The sequence below is a fragment of the Mycteria americana genome, chromosome 4 (assembly GCF_035582795.1).
Source record: "Mycteria americana isolate JAX WOST 10 ecotype Jacksonville Zoo and Gardens chromosome 4, USCA_MyAme_1.0, whole genome shotgun sequence".
In the NCBI taxonomy this organism is placed as follows: domain Eukaryota; kingdom Metazoa; phylum Chordata; class Aves; order Ciconiiformes; family Ciconiidae; genus Mycteria; species Mycteria americana.
Window position 1 is genome coordinate 56179524 of NC_134368.1, and position 22383 is coordinate 56201906.

The following is a 22383-nucleotide window of genomic DNA, read 5'->3' on the forward strand; positions in this document are numbered from 1 at the left end:
TTCACCCCCTCCCCCCCAAAATGGTTCCCAGTGAAAGCGCTGTAACAAGAGAGGACTGTAACAGCACATTTCCTCATTGTTCCCTATGTTATAGAGACTGAGTATCCCAGGGCAGAAAGGAAGGGCAAACACTGAATACAGAGATTCATTTTCTTGTTAAAAAGAAATGCCTTCCACACATAACTACCTTGTGCAGAAGCCTTTCAGTTTTGGGTGTAAAACTCATAACGTTGGTTCAGCAAAATGCAGAGCAATTGGGCTTCACCTGGCGGTTTCCTTCACTGATTCTCTTCCCCACACAGCCCACCTGAAAACCGCTTTTCCATCCACCTCAATCCCTTCCTCCTGCAAAATGCTCCTCTTTAAGTTGAGCCCATATTCGTAAATACGAATGTAAACGCTACGCTCCCCATTTTTAAGCCACCCCACGCCCCCGGTACATCCGGCTTGCGCCCCGACCCCGCGGCGGGGGGCTGCTGGACGGCTGCGGGGAGGGAGCCTCGGGGGGGCCTGGGCTTTTGCAGGAACTTCGAAGAGACGGCTGCCTGCCCGCCCAGCGACCGCGCACCCGGGCGTGGCCCTCTCGGCGCCCGTTGCCCCACTGCTTAACTCGGTCTGTAGCCGCGCTCTCCCTCACCAGCCAACAGCCCCGACCGCAAGCCGCAGCCGAGGCGGCCTGCCTTCCACAAAGCACTTAATGACGGTCAGCAGCGCGGAAGAATCCCTCCCGCCGCCCCGTAGGTAAAACCTCAGCCCCTTCTCCCCAGAGGACCTGGACAGGTGTGGGGCGGCGGGAAAACAGAAGAACGGCCTCAGGCGCCCACAGCACGAGGGGAGTGTGTGTATGTCTGTGTCACCACGCCGCGCGCTCGCAGCCGTTACTAACGGTCAGACCGGCGCCCCTCACTCCCTCACCGCCATGCCACCGCCCGGCCCAGAGGGCGGCCCCACCCCAGCCCCTCTAACAAAGGAGGACCGGGGCTGCGGCGAGGGGCGGGAGCCACCGCCCCCCGCGGGGATCCGCCCCTCAGCTCCCTCCTTCCCGGCCGGGGGCGCTGCCGCCGGCCCCGCACCGCCTCCTCCCTCCGCGGCTGCCCGCCCTTCCGCGGCGGCGGGCGGCGGCAGGGTGCCACCGGGCGGGCGGGGTGTCTCTCAGGCGGCCTTGCCCGGATGTGCTACCCTGACTCATAGTCGCGCCGCACGCAGGCTCCGCGCCGCTGCCGCGCCCGCCCCGCTCCGCGCACACGCCTCCCGCGCCTCCCTCCGCGCTAGCGGAGAGGCGACGCTAGCAGCAGCAGGAGGGGAAGGAGGAGGCCGAGGCTGCGGCGGCACCATGGGTAAGTCGCGCCAGATCCGCGCTGTGTAGCCCCTGCCACCTCCCGCTCGTCTCCGGCGGGCGGGGAGAGGCGACTGGTGCAACTTCCTTGTCGGCCACCTTCCTCCCCTCCGCGCCTCAGCCCGGGAGGAGGGTCGGGGCGGCAGCGGGCCTCCGCCGACCCCCTCCAGCGTTGCCGTGGCCACTGCCCGGCCTCTGCCCCTGCAGCGCAATGTTTCCGCGGCTCCTGTGCTGCTGGCGGCCGGCCCCGCCTGCTGGCTCTGCCCCGGCCCGGCGCCTGGCTGGTCAGCCCCGTGGTGCTCCCCGCACGGCACTCGCGGTCCTGAGTCTCAATTCAAAGTGGGTTAGAGGAAAGATAAATTCCCCGAGTGCGAAGGGAGGTTCAGAGCAAGGAGTTATATAAGGCACCCCCAGGACGCTTTCCCGGTTACTGTTTGCATAATGGAGACGGTTGGGGTAATACATTTAGGAGATTATTTTATAATCTCCATTCATTGTTTGTGGAAGACACAAGGACCCTCGTATTTCTCTGGCTTTTAGAAAGAGCATTACTCATGCCTACAAATGCAGCCATATTACCTCTGCCTTTTTTATCTTAAGATTGTAAATTAAGTAGTTTGCCACTTGCATGGAGCTTCCAACAAATGTCATGTGAATTTAGGAAGTATGGTATTTGATTTTTCCTTACAAAGTGCTCAGTGAATTTCTCTTGCCTTCTCCACCTCTTCCTCTTGCACAAACTACAGCTCTCCCAGTATTAAACAGCCGCCATAAAACAGATTTCCCAGAAATCTGGCTGTAGCGTAGATCCCAGAGATGGGTAAGGAGTGCCTCCCTTGAGCTGCCAAAGACCCAGCCAGCCTGCCAAATGTGATGGTGGGATCTAGGTTGCAGATCCGGAGGGCAAGGAGCTGTGGTTCACAACCAGGGTAAAAAGGTGGCAGTTCCTGAATTTGGCTTGGGGGTTTGACATCAGCACTTCCTGTGGCCTTAGGTATATCAGTAGTTTCTTTGCAGATCGCACATATCTTTCACTTTTAACTAGAAGTTTCCACGGCAAGAAGTGGTTGCAGTGCCTCAGTTTTTCTGATTGTGAAATGAGGATAAGTACTTATTTAACTCCTTTAAAGCAATGGAGAACCTTTGGAGAATGGTTAAAATTACAAGGTGCCAGGGTCAGGCATGAGGAATAACTATCAGATTTTATCAGAATTAGGTAAACTATAACGATATAGTGAGGGTCTCTCTTTTCATGTGGGTGGAAAAGACAAGACACACCAGGATTTAGTTTGCATATGTCTCCTGTCTCCATTCACAAAGTAGGACTATTAATCTCATCGTTCTGGTCAAAGTCTAGTTGTAGCTAACTCTGTTTTAGCTTCCAAAAATAAAAACTTCAGGGCACCAGCTAAAAGCTGTTCAGAAAAGCTGGTGCAGAATCGGCGCAGCGCTCCTTTTTAGATGAGACTACGTGTCAGTTGCAGGCAAGTTTGTAAACAGTTTGAGAATCTGCTACAGCTCGCTGCATAAGTAAGAGTGGTTGTAATTATTTTCAGGAAGACTAAAATAATTTTCCTGTAGAATCTATCAGCACCCGTCCATAATTCCCCCGTCTATAAGAGAGATTGCTTGGGAAAATACAGAGGAACCTTCCCGCCCCCCCCCACCCCCCCTTTCTTCACATATCAGGGCCTGATTCCACTGTCTTTAAAATCAAGGCAAACTCTAAGTAGCCTCTGCAGGAGATCTTGTTGCTCCAAGGAGCAAGTGGCAAAGACTGAAATCAGTTTCACCTTGGCTAGCAACTAATAATGACTTTCCATGTTTAAGCTCTATGTTTAAGCTCATACAATCTGTGCACTAGCTTCCCTCATGCAGTTTATAGTATTCTTTTTGGTAACGCATTGAATAAAAGCTGAAAATCCTTAGAATTAAATCAAGGATGAATTTGTTCTTCCTGTAGCTTGTATATCATTCTGTAAATCATGCTCAACAAACAAGCGTTTGTGGCAGAGACTGCAGTAATGTCTTATAGTTAAACATATGGTCTATTCTGAATTTATGAAGGTTGGTATGGTATTAGCTGGTTTGTATACTAATGATAGAAAATGGAAACCCAAGGAGCTATGTTCTAACTCCACTCAAAAGATTTCTGTTGTTAAAAAGACTTATTATGTATACATGGATCTGCATTATCTTTACTGTACAGAAATATCTCTGCTGCCACTCTGGTTCCAAGTGTGTGTTCCTGTGAAGACATTCTCATGGCAGTTGTTTCCGCCTAGAGGATAGTGATTTCCTCTCATTAGTATCAGTTCTTTACAAAACGATCATTTTTGTTGCTTGTGTTTATAGTTTTGAAAGTTGTGTCTGAGTACAGTTTAAATAAGATTCAACTTTTGCCTTCAAGCGGCAAGTTGCCTTAAGTACTCCAGGCAGTAGAGCACTTTGAATACTTGAGGTGACATGGGCACCCCCAGTACTTTACTTCTGTTTTTATAAGAACAATTACAGGTTTTTAGTTTTTAGTTACTAATGTAATGCTTCACTTTCATAATGAATGGCCCCTTTCCCCAGTCAGTTCTTGGTTTTAACCTCGAAAAGCACAACTGGTATACTCATGCAAACACGCTGTATCCAAGAAAATATTTCTATTTTAGAGCAGTGGCCCACGGAGTTTATTGTAAGCAGGCTGCAGTTATTCCACAGATGTAAATTAATAAAATAAAAATCAGGAACTTGGTTACATGTTGACCACTCACAGTAATCCATTGGCCCCAAAAGATGGAGAAACACCATGTATGAGAGTTTGTAAGCAGAATACAAATACAGATCACTTTTTTTTTTTTTATGGCACATATCAGTTTGTTTAAAGTGTTGGTGTTATGGTCTGTAATAGTTAAAGGTCATAAAAATATTCTTCCATTTTGGGAGTACTGGTTTTGTTAGCAGGAAACAGAAGGCAGCCTCTGCTCTGATGAAGCTTAATACATGCTTAGGTGCTTAGTTGGGCAACAAACTGCAAAAGCAACCTGCTAGACTCTTTACAATACCTAGCAGTAATAGCACAATGACAAGATATATAAGGTACACAGGCTATAACATAGATGGATTTATTTAAGTACTGTCCATTTAGCTACACTGTTGTCAGAACAAAGATTTATATTGCCCTTCTCCTCCCAATATACTCAATTTTCTCTCCCAGTTTCCCTGAAGAATTACCACGTGCAACTATGTATCAAGTTTTGGGGTCAGCATGGTGGTTGTCAAATACGAAATCCAAACTGAACCACAGATCAGGGTGTAACAAGCCACTGCCTGTCTTCAGGGCATTGGTTCATGACATAAAGGAGGCAGGAGGGTGTGAAGCTTCAGGCGTGGCTGTGTGCAATATTGCTGTTGGGAAGATAGGAATAAACTTGCCTGCTTTTTATTAAAAAATGTAATCGGTAGCCTCAGACATGAGAGGGATGAAAGCTAATGAAAAGAAGTCTTCCATCTTCAGAGCTCTTTTGCTAGTTTTCTTGCAAGAGATGCAAGATAACCTAATAAACTGTTTGGAAAAGAGATATATCAATTGCACAAAAAGATAATTTTAAATTCTTTTAAAGTTTTTGCTAAAACAATGAGACTTCTAACAACACCAGCATATTAGTTCTAGCCAGCCAGAATACACCAATTTAAGGCAGTATAAAATGTTGTATTAACATTTCCTAAAAACGAGACTGATTTTGGCAAAAGTCTTGTCTTTAAAACACAAACACGGAGGAAACCGCTTTTATAGTGCATCTCCTTTGCTTCAGTAATGTTCCTCGAAGTGTGCGTCTGAAGCAGCCAGAGAGGTTAGGTTACTTCTGACTGACCTTCCTTAATGAATACTGGTCCTGTGTTCAGGCCAATATTTGTGATCTTTTGTTATTATGTGAGACTGAAAGCAACTAATTTTGTCTTTAGCTTTAGGTTAAGGGCTTCATTCACAGTATGTTTCCTGAGAACAGAATATTCAGAGGTAGTTTCAGAAGTCTGTGAGGAACATCTGGCTTTCTGTAGCATCAAAATAAAAGTGGAAGGAGAAAAAGCAAAAGAACAGCTGAAACCTGAAGGAAACAAAGCAGTAATAATGGAAATGAGAAAGCTACCAAGACGAGAGGCAAGAATAGAAGGGAACAAAAATCCCTTAAGGGAAATGTGTGGAGGGAGAGAAATACTAGAAGCAGAGGAAAGACAGGGATAATAGATGGATGAATGGAACAACAGAGGATAGGAATAGGAGAAGGAAATTAGGAGCTCTACTCTGTGTGTCCCCTGCCTGTCCCCGTTTCCCCCCCCCCCCCCCCCCCCAAAAAAAAAAAGTTAAGAAAATAGTTGGGGTATAAATGTAAATAAAATCAGATAATTTTTACCCTCTTTTTTTTGTAGTACCATTGGGCTGCTGCTGACAGTCCTTGAGAAGACTCATTATAATTTGCCATCTTCCTCAAGTAAATCTGATTTATTTCTGGAAGTTCTGAGAATTTAATTATTTATAAATATGTAAAAAAAAAAAAAAGAGATTAACATAAACTAGCATTTGTTCATTAAAGGGGAAAATAATGTCATCACTGTTTGACAGGAGAGAAAGCTATGGAGATTCATCTATGGCATCTGTCAAGGAGATTGGTGGCTATCCCTTCTTAACTGTGTCGCAGGATGTAGTTCATATCTTAGGATGACAAAGGGACACTAGATAGTGACCCAGTCACTTATGTAATAGAAAACCCTCTTTCCACTGTTGACTGGTCCACCAGGGTCTGTTCGCATGCTGTGTATTCAAGGAAACAACCATCCCTGCTGTCTTTATACTGTTGGAGGCATTACGTTTCAGATTCTAACTTGTTTCCAGGTTAAAATAGATTAGGAACTACATCTAAACTTCTGGAAATTAGGAGTCTTCAAATGTTGATATGAGTTCTCCAACTAATGGAAAAGATTTTTTTAATGACAGTTTGAATTTTAATTGGACAAGGAGCTTTTCCTAGTAAGGGATTTTATAAGGAGCAGTTTTCACTGCAAGAACAATCTCCCAGGGCTTCTTTTTGTTAAATGTGGTCTAGAAAATTGTTTCTACTTACAAATTTTAACATAATGGCAACCAAACAAAATTGGTTTTGGTAGAGTAAAATGATAGTGAAAAGCCATGGACTTTGGAATGTTGAAGTTCCTTTTAGTGCAAAAAATAGCTGATGCGTATTAGAATTTACAGCGCTCCAGATATGCCTAATAGAATTTGTAAACTCTCTGAAACAAATGGCTGTGGTTCAAGGAGCCTCAAAGCTGTGCACACAGCCTGGTGACGTTTGTTCAGCCTGAGAGTTGCGCGGTTCTAGTTTAGGGAGCTTTGAAGTTATACAGAAACCCTGGTGATCTCGTACCATTCTTAATCTGTAGCTCAAGTAGATTACAAAGTTGGCAGCTATCCAGAAGAGTTTGTCAAATCTATAAACTAGATAACTGCTCTTCATTTAATTCCAGATAGAGGACAGAATTTAGTGCAGGATGCTTTGGGACCCGCAAATAAATACCGCATACCTTAACTGTACAAGTATAAGTGTGTGCTGGCAAGGCATGTGTCTTAGAAAATCTCTGACTTAAAGCATGTTCAGATACATCTTCTTCATAAATTCTGATAAGAAATGTCAGGAAATAAATGTGTATGTGTCTGAAGTAGTTGAAATTCAAAATATGCATAAACTGAGACAATGTAGATGCCTGTACAAAGTTGTGTTAAAATTTGCAGTTTAAAATAAATTAAGTGCTTTTATTTCATGCTTTCCATTTCTAGGTTAGACACAAACCTCTTATAAAAATCACATTTACACATTTAAAAATCAGGGAAAATAATAAAAAAAAAAATCACACTTTTGCAAAGGAAATATTTTAAGTGATCCATTTCAATATTAGGTCCCATTTTCCTCATATTTCACAGCTCTTACAAGCTTACTGCTTCCTAGTCATGTATTATAGGAACATCTGAGGCATAAGTCAGTTCTGAGCTTTTATTAAAACACTGAGCTATTCATTGTGTAAGTGATAGCTCGGGGAGATTCATGAAAGTTAATCAGTGTTGTTTAAGTTCATCAGTTGGTTCCATCCACTGATACTTGCCAGCCTGACAGACACAATAATTTTGAAGAAATATGCAAAATTAATTTATATATTATTATATTATTATAATTTTAATTTTTTTGTTGACCCTTCCTATCAGTTGACTCGGATTTGACAAGTCATTTCAGTATCTGATTAAATCCAGTTAAGCAGGTGCTTAAATTCACATGGTGAATAGCAGCCTTTCTTTCAGGCTTACTGCCTGTGCTCTGCAAATGTGCTTAGTAAGACTGGATAGAGAGATGGAGACTGAGTGAGAAGACTTGAGATTCATGGAGGAGAGCAGCTAAGCAGTATAGGATGGATGACATGATGAGGATTGAACAAAACCTTGGAGAAATTTGTCAGGGCTGCCAGTGAGCCTGTGGGGAACAAGCCTGTGTTTGAGAGACCTGGGGAGGTGACAGCTCAGTGTCTCCTGGCAGTCTTGAGTTTGCATATTCACTGTCAGCCGCCTGTGCATTTTTATGGCCTTCCTGATATACTAATATGGGAGCATTAGGGCACAAAACCTGCAGTTAAAAACCCTATTCTTAGTGCATTCTTCACCTTTCAGTAAATGTCTTTACCTCTAGAATACACCTGTCCAAAAAACCCCCCAGATGTAACAGAATACTCATCCTTCTGTCATCCTATCTTCCATACAGTAGAAGTCTACAATTGGAAGAGAAGTCTGTCATTCATACCCAGCACTTTACAAACTCCGTTCTATCCCTTTTGCCCTTAATTATAGCCAGACTGGAAACTGAAATTGCATTGTACCATAAGGATTAATTCTGTGACATTTGGTGGATGAAAGCTGAAAATTCTGCTAGCCTAGATATTTAACATAAATATCAAAAACCGTAAAACAGACCACCTGCAAGCCTTTATGGTCTCCAGGGTGAGTGGAGCGTTTGTCTGGGGAGGTCTGTGTGTTGCTGAGGGTGGCCTGCTCTCTGGCAGCTAGTAACTCCTCTTGGGAGTGTATTTAGAAACACTTCCTGTCTTTGATGTTGGACATGACAGTCTAGTGACTTAAATTAATGGGACTATTTTGACATTTCTAGCCTTAAATGCAACCTCACAAGTATATGTCACTATTTACAGGGCCAGTAGCACACCCGTTCCTTTCTCTAGCCTTGCTAAGTTTATTCCCGTATCCCTTCTCTAGGGAGAAATCCCATTGTGCTCACAGTCAATAGCACCCAGTACCCTGCAGGCATAACTTGAGTTCAGTACTGCCAAATAGCTACTTGTGCTACATGAAGGCTTTGGAACAATTTCCTTAAATCAAAATGCTGTTTTATCTTGACAGCAGGAGCAAAGCATGGGAAGAGAAAAGGGTTTTAAAACCAAAGCAGGACTGTACACATCTTTCTTATTTAAATCTTCCCTGTCCACAGAATGTTTAACTTACCCCTTCTGGGCCTCTGGAGGAACTGACTGAAGTCAGTCTTCTGAGTCCAGTGTACTTGGTAATAGTATCTTCATATCTCTGACCACTTCCTTCAGCAATCTTCCAGTGTGCACACTGGAAGTCAGTAGATTGCTGGTCATGTTAGGACCCTGTTATACAAATACCTAAGACACTCCTCCTGAACTTCAGTGAGCAGTTTAAGAGCAAATGCAAGTGAGTGGACATGACTATCAAGAGGAGTGGCAGCAGCAATGAACAGTTATGAGGTATTTCCACACTTACCTTTCTTTTTTTTCCTCTCCCCTAAGTAACTAGTAGCCATTATTTTTCCTCCTTCCTCTCACATGCTTATGTGTTGAACTACTTTTAGGATCAGGACGTTGTTCTAAGGAGGGGGGGGAAAAGGCCAACCACAACAGAACACTGGTCTGTGAACACATTCATTGTAAAAATGTCTGGTATGATTAAATGAATTTAGAAATCCATTAATATGCTTGTATATTATGCTATTGTATAGCATATATAGCATATATAGCATATACACGCTATTGTATAGCGTGTATATGCTATACAAATACATTTGCTCTCATCCTGCAGAACCTGTTGGGCATTCCCCTTTCTTACCTGGTTCTCCACAAAGCTCAGGGAGAATATACAGACATGCTGGTTCCTGCCATATGAAATTAGGGGAAATGCAGGGAAATGTTGACGATTGAGGGAAAGAGATGGAACATGTACATAAGGGATTGCTGACAGGAACCAAGCAGGTTCAGAGTTTCTGTTTGTTTGTTTGTTTTTAAACCTTAGCAATAAAAATTCATCACCTATTTACAGCAAGATAGTGCTTCAGTCCAATCAAAGATACTAATCAATACATTTACATGTAGCAGTGCCCAAAATACAGTGTGCACTTTCCAGGCAAAAAACATGTGTCTATCTGATATCACAATGTACTTATTTTCTTCACGTCTTTTCTATTTTACCTAAGAATCCTTTCCTACTCTTTGCACTCTCTTCCACAGCCATCCTATTCCTTCAGGCTTCTTTATTTCGTTGCCCGGTTTTCTATAACATCTTCTTCCTCTCTACCTCCTCCAGTTGCCTGTTCTTTTCTGTCTTTCCTCCCATCTCCCACTCTCTCTCCTCTGGTTCTGTCTTTATTAATTAAATATCTGACAGCTTCTTCCATCATCTACCCTTTCCACTATCTTTGTTAGGGAAAGAATTGAAAAACTGGTGGTCCACTCCAATTTGAAGAGCTGAAGTGATTTTTTTCTTCAGTTAAACATCAGTTATTTACAACCAGTTTAAAATCATGCTTCAGTTTTGTCTAATGTACTTGTACAATAAGTGAGAATATATGAAAGAATGCATCTCGTAGGAAAGAAATCATACAGAATTGGGCCCTATTCATGTAAAAGCTATTTGTACAGCATTCTTGTGCCCACACAAAGCCCACACGGAGTACCACTGAAGTCACTGGGATCCTGGTTTTCTGACTCAGCTGTAGCAGAGCTTAAACTGCCCTGCTTTGGTGAAACCATATAAAATGGCATGCATCACCCCATCCTTTGAAGATTTAGTAATATTGGCTCTCTAGTTTATACAGTTGGGGGAAAAATGGCAGACATTGGACTGATTTTGACCATCAGAAACACTGTTAAAATGTCTTTTATAGTATCTGAAGGAACTTGCCAAATGAAGAGCCATATCCTATGATAAAGAAAATTATTTGGTGAACTTGATTTTTCTTAAAAATTGATGGAATTATATAGTTTATATAATTTGTTATATCAAAGAAGAAACCAATTTAACATGGAGATCATCATATTAGAACGTCCTCCTGTAAAAGGAATAGTAAGCACAGTGTCATAAGCGATTAATATACATATGGTGACCTTTGTTCTATCTTGTAGCAGCATAGGGAGAAAGAAAAATTATGTTTTCAGAAATCGGCTTCAGAAACTCACTCTGTAGCCATTAGATGATGGCTTTCGATGCTTCCTGATATTCCCAGAAAATGTTAGGAATCCCTCTTCGCAAGACTGCTACACATTATGCTTCTAATGACACATATATTAGAGTGTGGACACTTAATGCTTCGAAGGCAACAATGGTGGAGAGAAACAAAAAGCAATTCAATACACTTCTTCAGAATGCATCTTCATCCCAGAAATTATCTGAATTGCTTGTTTATCTTTATGAAGGCCATAACTTCTCCCTTTATGAGGACGGTGAAGGCATCACAGTTCTTTTTTTGGCTGTTGAGAACAAGGTAGAGCTTGAGACTTCTTATACAGTCTCTGGAAGAGACTGGAAGAGTTCTCTGGTGAACATAAAATTTGAGTTCAGTGCATGTACCCAGTTCAAAACAGATGGCTGGAGAGAGAAATGCCCTAGATAATACAGCACTTCATGTTAGCAAGGGGTGGCCTGTTTTTCTGTTTTTCTTTAAATTGATATTAAATAGGCTTTCTGATAAAAAGCAACAGCTGTGGACTACTGGATTGTTTTTAGCCTACTTAGCTCTTCCAATTCTGAACAGTTTTCTGTACTTCAGTGATCACAACAGCAAGGTGTCACTTCGAAGCCAGCATACTTAGCAACTATTTAAACTAAACTCTTTTCTTTTCTAAAATCAGAAATGGTCATCAACAAAACAGCATTTTTGGCTGTACATAAAGAACTTGCCGGATTTTTTGAAAGCTGGTTAATAGGCACATTTTACAAAATGACTTAGTCTTTGGCAGGTTTTTTGAAACACAGGCTTTTCTGTTTGACCCTTTTTATGTCTTAAAAATAAATAGATGAGCCTATTAATTTTTTTTTTCCCATTACCAGGAATTTATTTCTTACAATCAGAAATATGCTGAGGAGCCTGCTTGCAGATTAAGATTAGACTCCATTTGGGCAGACAGAGATGTAACTCTGAGATCAAGGATTAGATATCAAACTTGAAAATTCAGGAATTCTTGCAAGCTTCTGATTTTTTTCCTTCTTTCTTCTCTCCAGACTCATGTACTTCTTCCAAAAGCAGCTGTTGTAACAAAACAGACCTCTTCTGATTTTGGTCACAATTTGGAATGAAAATATTTTTGTTTTAACAATTTTCATTTTAACACTTAATTGTTGGCCTCTCAAAGAACAATCAGAATAGGTTTTTGATTGTTGGTTATATTGTATTTATATAACAGTAAAAGATTCTGTACTTGTTAGGCTTTGATCATGTAGGATGTGTTGGACTTCGGTGTTATATTCTAACACCTTCAGAGGGTCAGTGCAAATTTAGAAGCCAAATTCTGCTTGTTACACGAGCGTACTATTCTGCTCTGTATTTGTGGAACTAATTTGTCCCCAGAATTCCACATATCATCTGAATCTTTTCATTCTAGAGGTTTCTGCTGCTTCATCTAATGCAATCTAAGGGTAACGTAAAACCATCAGACAAGATAGTCTGGTTGCTTTGACATGAAAGACCTACAGACCTGACATGAAAGACCACAGAGCTTATGAAGAGGCATTAATTTAATGAAAGTAAAACTTTTTATTCAGTGCTGAGACATTACTTCTTTAAATTGAATACAGCAAACTCTATCGAATGACAGGTTTAAGTGTGTGTTGTAGTTTTAAATGATTACTGTGCTTAAAGTGACCTGGTTGCAGAGCATTTAGAAAAGGTAATCTGTTGCAACCAGCTTTGCTGCTGAAGCCTCTGTGTAGTCAGATTATGGCCTCAGTTCCCCATTGCCCTGTATTATGCTTAAAGTGACTGCAAATTTGATTTAAGGTGGTAATTGGGCCCAAATTGTAGCTTTTATATTCTGCCTGGGCATAAATGACCATAGGATAATGGGTAATACAGTGATGGGTAATAAAATGATGCCCATGGTGCCTTCATATTTGACATGACTTGAAGAAGTCTCATTTTTAAATACTCATCATGGTTTAGTAGAATTAATGGTTTTAAGATCTGCATACTGTTTTGAGACTGCAGTGACTCACAGCTGTGGAAGCCAGAAAAAGCTGCAGATGTTTGGAGAATTTGCAGCACAAGGGAATTAGGAGTTGTATTCTCGAAAGACTAGTCAGTTCAGTGTATCATGATGTCAGACACAGATGAGGAAATCTGACTTCTCATGCATTAGAAAGAAAAAGTAGATGTGCTGGCCATGGGTGACAAACAGACAGTTACTGAAAAGATAAGAGCACTGAGCTCTATCATTAAAAAAACTTCAGAGAGATCTATAAACATGAATTCATCTCAATAGCCTTTTAAGTGAGAGGGTGAAGATAATATTTTGTTTAACTACATGAAAAGTGAAGCACAGAAATACACCAAACTCAAATTTAGCCCTTCTCCCACCCCCCAATCTGTTTCTTTAAAAAAATGAAAACAACAAGACCGAGACAGTAGATTGTAAAAAGGTGTCTTCCTCTCTACTCCCATCCTCATGCAGGACTTAATGTATTGCAGAAGGCTGGTATTGATACAGATAGGAAAATAGGAAATAAGTGAAAACTAGATTTTTTTACCTTGAACTCTGAAAAGTGAAAGTAAACAAGTAGCCTAAAAAATGAAAGGCACGCTGTGCAAAAGAGATTGGTTCGATATATGTGAAAACATTTGCTACTAAAATTTGGTTTTCTAGTGTGACACTGCATCATTAAAAGAGATATCAAGGTACAAAAGTTGTCATAATGACAGCTAGAATTAAAACCAGCATTTTCAAAGGGCCTGTGTTCAGACCAAAACTCCTTATTCACCTCAAAATGTAAAGTTTCTGGGCATTTTGATAATTACTTCATTATATACATATCATCTCCTAACAATTAATAGGCTCAGAAGTTCCTAACCACTTGTTTTAATAGGAATGTGGAGAGTTAATATACTTTTGTAGTTCTACTAGTAAACAGTTCACAAAATCACCTCTGTGGTACTTCCATTTGTGTCATGTACACTGTCATCTCACAAATTTTGAGATATGTTTAACCAGAATTCACATTTTCAATCTTTTTTTTTTCTTTTCAGAGATAGAAAAAATTAATAATCTTTCCTCAGTATTAAAATATTGCTACAGAAAGCAAGGCTCATTCAAGCTCTTTTTGTTTGCCTTTACAACTGAAGACCACAGTGAAAGGGAGTCCACCTTCTCTGTTCTTCAAAGTTGTGCTCAGAACGTTCTGGAATAATATGAAGGACTTGCCAAATCAAGATAGTTTTGCATCATACTCAACAAGTTGCTTTTTCCCAATAGTAAGACTTAATCGCCATGATATTTTACAATCACAGTCTGTCATCTTATATGTGGGAATTTAAGCAGTACCAAAAATACATACGCTGTTGAGTAAACGCAAGACAAGAATCTCACAATGAAAACTAACAATATATTAGCAAGAGAAAGGCAATAATTTTATACATACAAAGGAGTCTTCTCTTACCTGTGTTTGAAGATTTTTATTCTTGAGCCCGAAACTGCTACATGTTTTGTAGAACAAAAGGATACTTACCTGTTTGGAAAGAAAAGGAAAAGATTTGTTATGTAAGAGTTAGATAGCAGAAATAGTCAGATCAGAATTTTTCCAATCTGTGCTCTGCTAATTTTTAGTAATACCAAGCAGTTACATTTTGTTACACAGCAAGACTTAGATGTACCTGTAATAAGCATGTCCTACTTGGAGGCACTGTAGTAAGCCCTGTGGTAGAAACAGTGACGGTGTTTTGAGCTGAAATTTGAACAGATTCATGGAATCATAGAAGAAATACAAAACTGTCATTTGAGAGGATTTTGAAGCAGGACTGTTGCCAACACTAGAACCAGGTCAACTATGACTTTGTCTAACTACTACTTGAAGCCTCTGTAGTCTTTGTAACATCCCTTCAGGTAGCTGCAGGCCCCCCTTAGCCTCCTCTTTGCCAGACTAAAGAAGCCCCCAACCTCTCCTTACATGTCATGTGTCATGGGCACATGCCCGTCTTGGTAGCCCTGTCCTATACTCTCTCCAGTTTTTCAGTATCCTTCTTGATCTGGGACACCCAGAACCAGACAAAGAATTTTGGGACACAAATTCTTGCCAGAGCCTTGATCTGCTGGCCACGCTCCTAATATAACCAATATACAGTTTGCTTTATTTACCTTGAGAGCATGCTGCTGCCTCATGTTTTACTTGGCATCCAGTGTAACCCCCAGGTCTTTTCAACAGTTTGTTCCCAGCCTGCATTGATGCTTGGGGTTATTCTGCCTTAGCTGCAGAACTTGGTGCTTATCCATGTTGAACTTCATGAGACTTCTGTTGATCCAGTCCTCAAGTTTCTGAAAGGAGCCTCTGGATTGCTATTTGGTATGTCAGCCGTTCCCCCAAATGTGGTGTTGTCTGCAAAAGATTATAAATGCATATCTACCTTCAGGCCGTAATGTTTTCAAACACAAAATGCATACTCAAAATCTGCAGTTTAACCAGTCCATATAGGGCTGTGTAGACTCACATTTGGCTTCCTGATACTAAGTAAAGCAATGATAAACACTTCATATCTGTGACTCTAGAAAAACTAGAAAAGTCTGTATACTTGAAAAAATGTCTAGGAGTGTTTGTTAAACTAGCATTTGCAGTTGCAAGCGAACACGGGTTACTGGAAATCATTTAATGCAAGTGAATAGAGGATGGCAAACCTTAATTTTTACACACCCAACAGACTTAATGCTGCAGAATCACGTTGATGATGAAATCTGGATTCTCAGGTGCAGCATAAATGGGATTTCAGCTTTTTCTGTGCTACATTACTTACTTAGCTGATAGAAATGCATTGAGATTGACTTGCAGGAGCAATTAATGGGGGAACCATTGGGTCCAGGTCTCCCAGTCATTCTCATGAGAGCTCTACTGAGCATGCCTTAGCTCCCACTTTGTCTGCATGTCTAGTTTCCTTCCCAGCTAAGCAGGGGACAGTGCATACCTTGAGCTTTCTCTGACATGGAATTTGATGAGCCAGAATGCATACTTAGAAGCTCTCCCGAGTCCCCCAGTTTAGTCATAGCCACAATCTGTCTGTCATGGCCCATATCTGACTTAACTATAGAGGTAAAAGCCCCTACCTAAATTAGGTTCATTTATCCCAACACATTGCGCTTGTGTATTATTATTTTTTAATTTTTTTTTTTTGCCCAGCTTTGGTAATAAATTTTTATCAACCTGGAGCAAAAGGAAGCTTTTCCAAGGTAGATGAGTCTACACTAGCAGAGTTATTTGGTAGCATCTGCCACTATTTTTATCCCTCTAGAGCACCTATGGTGTAGACCTGAAATAGGACAATCAAAACTTTTGCTCAACTAGATCAGAGAATAATTCCTTTTGACAGAGGCATTTAATACTTCTCTAGTGGGACATAACTGCACTGTTTTTCAAGGGATTATCACAGTGGATCCTACTCACAGGGAAGACAAACTTCAGTATAAAAGGGTGGCAATGCACAGACATGCATTTCCCTGGGATATTTTAGATTCTTCAGTGCTAGTAGACTTTGTTAGTTCTCACTCCTGGGCCTCCCTGTAATCTTTCCCTTAGAGGAGTCCAGCCCTGATTACACATGGAAAGTGCTGACGTAGAACAGGGGAGTTCTTAGACTAAGAAGGCCTGATGTCTAGATGAGATGTAGAAGGAGCTATGCATGTCCTGTCATCTGCTGGATTTATAGGGGATTTGGAATTAACAACAGTTACCAAACTACTACTCATTGTGCCTAGCTGCCTATTTCAATGGGACATGAGGAAGGAGAAAGACTTCTTTTTATCTTGTGCTTACAGCTGAAACATTAGCAATTTTCCTGATAAATATTGCTTTAAGGATCAATTGCTGACTGTATTAATTAATATTACCTCAATAACATTCCATATGAGGCTTTTGTGTGTTAATAAAATGGAGAGGAAGGATATTAAATCTGATAATGCTTTTTCAAATTTCTGTTCCTATACGCAGCTTCTGGACGTAAATGGAATATGGCTAGCAACAAAGCTGCACTGATCTATGCCTGCTGATACAGAAGCATCCTGGTCTTTTCCTCATTTCATTAAAACCTCAGCATATCAACAGTAGTTAAAATTGACAGCAGCTTTTGGCTTGTGCATAATCCGCACGTTTATTCCATGAAATGTGTCTCTTAAGCTTTCCCCCTGTATCATGTGACAACTTCTGAACTATTCTTTTCTCCACTTCCCCTTCCTTCCACTTCCAAGGGACCAATTATAATTGAGAAAATAAAGTTTCAGAAAAAACATAATTGGAAGACTTAATAGGAGAGATTCTTTCCTGAACTGTGGTCCCTTTGTGGCTGGCATCTGTGGGAGTTATATATGCTGACCGAGAGGAATTTCCTTGGCACAAACGCTATAAACGTGATAGAGAGGACTGTGCTGTTCCTTAATGTTGATGCAAGATGTCTAGTGGAGGATGAGCTAGGGCACATTGTTGGAGTTTTTCAAAGTATTGACAGACTGTTGCAAAGATTCTTAGTGTCTCTTGACTGTCAAGCAATCCATAAATAACTCCTCAGTGCACTCAGTTATGCTAAAGGCTGCAGCATCCTTGTTATATGCAGGAGTTGGTCAGGAAATCACCACTCAGAAAATCATGCTGGGTTTTGACTTCTGTTCTCTGCATCTCTGCCTTCTGAAGTATCACTGCATCTTTCAGCCTTAATGGCAAAAGGACTGGCAGTCGATCAGTAGCTCAGTCCTTCTAAGAGTCTGTCTGTGTTGGGTAGTTTACTGACATTATAGACCAGTGTAACAGCACAACTGCAGTTAACAGTGATACAGTTCTGAGACAATGATTGAAAGTGGCATAAAATAAATAACATGAATATCCTGAAAGACTTACTGACTTACTGCAGTGGAAGTTTCTCTGTAGACACATGGTTAGGGACAGACTGCTTTACACACATGCTCTGGGTTTTAAATGCTGGTTCCCGGTGTGGCATTCAGAAACCTGAGCCAAGAGTTTTGGCTCTCTAAATAAACAGTACCTGGAGAGTTCAGAGTAGGATCAACTACTGAGCTCAGCAGGAAACCACCCATAATTAATATGCATACCATTTTCTGATTAGGACAGTTTCTGCCTTAAGCCCAGGGCCTGGAATTATTTCTTAGAGGTGGATGCCTGCACCTTTTCTATGAAAGTCTGAACCTTCATTCCTCCTTCTTTTCAAATGTGAATGGAGGAAGACGCGCAACTGGGTTACCACCTTCACCGTCCTTAGGCTAGGCACACGTTTACACCGGAAAGAGAACAATCCAGGCTTTTTCTCTGGCTGAAATTGAAGCTGCGCCCTCAAACAGACCAGAAAACCAGGCCTAATAGCAGTATGTGTTCATAGCCTATTAGTCAAGCTATGTCTATTAAAAGGTGGAGGTGTTTAGTTCCAGCACTTTTTCCTGTGACTTCTGGTTTGTTTTATGCAATGACTGCTTAATATAAAATATAACTCAACAGAAGAGGTAGAAGGTGTTTCAGTCCTCACATGAAAAATATAAAAATCTGATTTGAGTATGTTTCTGGGAAATGGTGTTTAAATCCTTTCAGGTAGAGGATAGCATTTGGTTTATTTTCATGTTTAGGCTAATATGCAAAAGGAACTTTCATGTTTTTGCCATCTATTTTCTATTGGACGCTAGTGCCTTTCTCCAAGAATTTCTATGTTGCCTGTGTGTACGGGTCACATTCAAAGAAGGGCGAAGAAGAGTCGCTCCCTCAGAGATCCCGGTAAGGCTAATACATGAATTTGGTTATTAAGCTGCCTGAGAGGACTAGGAGGGTTCTGGATTTGGGCTTAAGCTGCATGCATGTGGAACTTCAAAGGAAAAAAGGTTAAATTTCTCCAGAATTTGGTGACAGCTGAATGGGACCATGGGAGGTAGGCTTCCTAGAGCCATCTCCCTGTATAAACCTGATTTTTTTTTTTTTCCTCCCCTGTGATTTAAGGGTCAGTCAAGATCTGCTTGGTCATCAGAGGGATAAATGTCTTTGAGAGTACAGTTCACATTCTTGATTTGAGGGCCATAACATTTGCAACTGTATCCAGTTGTCACAGAACCTTGCATCCCTTGTGAATGAAACATATCCCAAGGACTTGTTAGTCCTCCCTATCTGCTATTAGCTCTGCCCTTCATTCTTGAGACCTGCAGATTGTATGCAGAGCCTGACTCCTTTCAGATTCTGTTGGTATGACTCTTTACTTAGTCTGAGAGATGGTTAAGTAGTGAAAGCAAAGCACTCCTCCACTTTGCAACACGCTCAGATCCTGCTTGTGGAGGAAGCAAATGACTTGCAATTTAACGTAACAAGTGGAATTTTGCAGAAATCTTTTGTCTTTTTAAAATACATTTCTTTTTGAGGAAAAAAAGTCTTGGTTGCCTTTTTTATTGAGCTTCCTACAAATACATGTGTCTTGGGAGCATTTCACTTTTTTGGAGGATGTTGTCCAAACACAGCTGATTGCAGAATGGGGGATTAATAGTTTAATTAAGAGTCATGAGCTTTAAGACATATAAGGTAGCCTTTTCTTTTGGAGATTTTTTCCCCTGATTTGCACTGTCAGATTTTCTCTCTCCAAAAACGTATTTTCAGTGGATACGTATTGCATCTTCTCACTCATTCAAATCTTCATTACAGTGGTTTGAAGTAATGCTTGAGGCCTATAACATTTGGATTATGATTTACCCAGCTGTGCATACATACTGTAACGTGCTGCCTCAGAACATCAGTACCATGTTTACTGCACTGTCACTGTTGTATAATTTTTACTAAATAAAGCTCTTAAATGCTGTGCAGAGGTTAATGATAACTTATAACTGCAGCAGTCATGCAGAATACTAGTGTATTTTGTGGAAACCTTTCTTTAAAATGGGTTTATACTAAGCATCTTGTGACCATTTTAATTTGCCATCTGATTATGCAGTTTTATGTCAGTCTTACAGGAAAACTCAATTGAATCCTTTTCCTCTAGAGAGCATCTAAGCCGATCCTGTCACTGCAGTGTTTTTATTGATGCTCTACGTCCTATGCATTCTTAAGTGAGAGCAAATAACTGCATTAATAGGTAAATATTTATCACTAGAGGGATTAACCACAGATGTCTACTAATCTTAGTAACACCAGGTTTAAGGCAGTACATGATACTTTTAAAAACAAACTCTAGATTGCGTTTTGGCCCTAAAAGCTTATAGAGGAATGATACTGATGACCCAATCTTCAATTTACAATATGTGGGCACCACAGTCTGCCTGCAAAGTGCATATTGTTGATTTGGGGCCATCTTAGTAATTTGTGCTAAACTGCTAAATTGAAGGACTAGTGGCATCAGACAGTCTCACCAGCCAAGAAGCAGTGCTTTCCAGGATTGACTTAATTTCCTTTGTATCCTTCAATGACACTAGAGAATATTAAAAGCTTTTTTCTCCAAGGCATGAGGAGACTGTCACACTTCTATCAGCCCTTCTGTGGTTAAAGGAAATTTTTGAATTACAGGTTTTAACAATTGTGTTTTCAGGAGAAAAGTCTTACTCTTATGTTATAGTCTTTCCTTCCCTTCCTTCCTTGGGATAAAAATGTTTTGCCAGAAGTAACTTTAGTAGGAGAATACAGGCAAACAAGTACTTACCACCATATGAATTTTTAATTGTAAGATGTTTGTAAATAAAGGGGTGTAGCATCACGTATTAGATTTGCAGCTGATATCTTTCTAACAGACTTTGACTGAAAACCAAACAATAGCACAAATAGCAGGTCACTTACATTATGAACTTTTTTGCACACGCTCATCAAATTCAAACGGTATATTTCCAGGACTGAAAGCTTTCATGGATAGTTTGTAATTATCATGTAGCTTGTAATTGAAAGTAGTGAATTTTTTTGTAATTTTTGGGAAAATTAAATAAAAACAATTAAATGCAAATTTTGAAAGTTCCCTGGAGAACAGCATAAACCACCGTTAAGACTTCAAATCTAAGGAATATGTGCCCATTGGGACATCATTGTGAAGTCCCCCCATCTGACAAGATGCAGAGGCTGCAACTCTCAATTTTCTGCTGGGATAGAAAATTGGGGGAAAACTGCATGCTTCCATAAAAAGATAACTGTGGGGACAAGTGTAGTAGATTGGCTGGTTTAGGATATGTATCTTGTTGTCAAGAAGGAAAATGGAACTTGCATGAGTGTTGTTGCACAACAGAATGTCTTATGTCTTTTTAATTAGGAACAACTAAGCTAATTTCATTTATGACTTTTTAAATTTGTTTTTAAGCTTTATTTTACCAGTGATAGATGTATTATTTTATACTTATATTCTACATAAAATGTAAAAGAACAGAATTATAAAGTGACCTTTATAATTGTATCAGGATAAATATTTAATCTCCTTGCTAACGTTTTGTTGAAGTGCGTTGTGTGAGCCCTCAGTCTTTCAATGTCTAATGTTACGTTCTGTGTCAGGCATCAGAGGTTTCTCACAGAGCTAACATGCTAAGGGAACTATATCAGCACAGGACAACATGGTAGAAGCTGCCACAGAGAAACTCAAGTCAGTAGCTGGACCAGGAGAAAATGGGTTGCTAAGAGTGTGCTCTGATCAACCTTGAGTTTAAAACTAGCTGCTTGAAGATCCAGCAAACAAAACCATTTCTTAGCTTGGAAAAGGACTGGGAAATTCAAGTCTCCGTATTTTAAGAGTTTTTAAAGGGCTTACTGTTCAGAAAGCTGCTCAAAGTCCAGACTTCCTTCTAGAACAGTATGCATTTGCAGGTAGGTACAACAATTTGTATCCCGTAATCACATGCAAAAAGACAGTAGCAAAATAAAGAAAAGTTATTAACTGATAAGAATTTAAGATTTCAGACCAGGAGTACAAAAGCAGATTACATACATTGTTAATTTTCAATCACAACTTCATTTAATCTGCCAAGATACCTTTAAAAATGTAGCACTAAGTGAGTAATTATAGAACATGTGGAAACATCGTTATGTTCTGTTATTAGGTCTCTTATAGCCTTTCCGTAAAGCTTCACAGCTTTTCCTAGATTAGTTGCTATTTTTCCGCTGCTCAGGCCTATTTTATTTTCTGTAGTAGATTGCTTTTTGGGTCCTAGTCATATATGTTACGGCTTTGGAGAGTGGAGTAGCTAGTTTTAATTAAGTCCACAGCCAAGAGTTGAAAGTGAATGTCAAAGCAAAGATCTTTCTCTTCAAATCCTTTCCAAAACTCCATTTTGTTGAATTGCCCACAAATTAATTAAAACAACAATAAAAATAGTCTATATTTTTACAGTTTTATTCCCTTTGGTATCTCATTGCATGTTAGGACCTCCAAGTGTTTATGCACACGTGGAAGACTACTTACAAAAATACTCCAGTAAGAATGAAAAAGTTACTCACAGATAAGTAGTGACAGAATCGGGCCCTTGTCTGTCTCTGAGTGCTAATCCTACAGAGATTTAAGATATAAATTAATCCCATTAAT

At 40.4% G+C, this 22383-nt stretch overlaps 1 protein-coding gene across 4 annotated transcripts in view; it reads left to right on the top strand.

Moving 5' to 3' along the window:
• The first annotated feature begins 544 nt into the window (after nucleotides 1–544).
• Nucleotides 545–22383, top strand: part of RAP1GDS1 (Rap1 GTPase-GDP dissociation stimulator 1) — a 106105-nt gene continuing 84266 nt past the window's right edge. For 2 of the 4 annotated variants that reach the window (XM_075500605.1, XM_075500606.1), the window contains exon 1: nucleotides 982–1337. In XM_075500605.1, the coding sequence (XP_075356720.1) occupies nucleotides 1334–1337 (4 nt within the window). In that variant the 5' untranslated portion in view covers nucleotides 982–1333. Of the gene's footprint in view, nucleotides 738–981; nucleotides 1338–22383 lie in introns of those variants that run through there. The other 2 variants (XM_075500604.1, XM_075500607.1) reach the window with 2 other exon arrangements.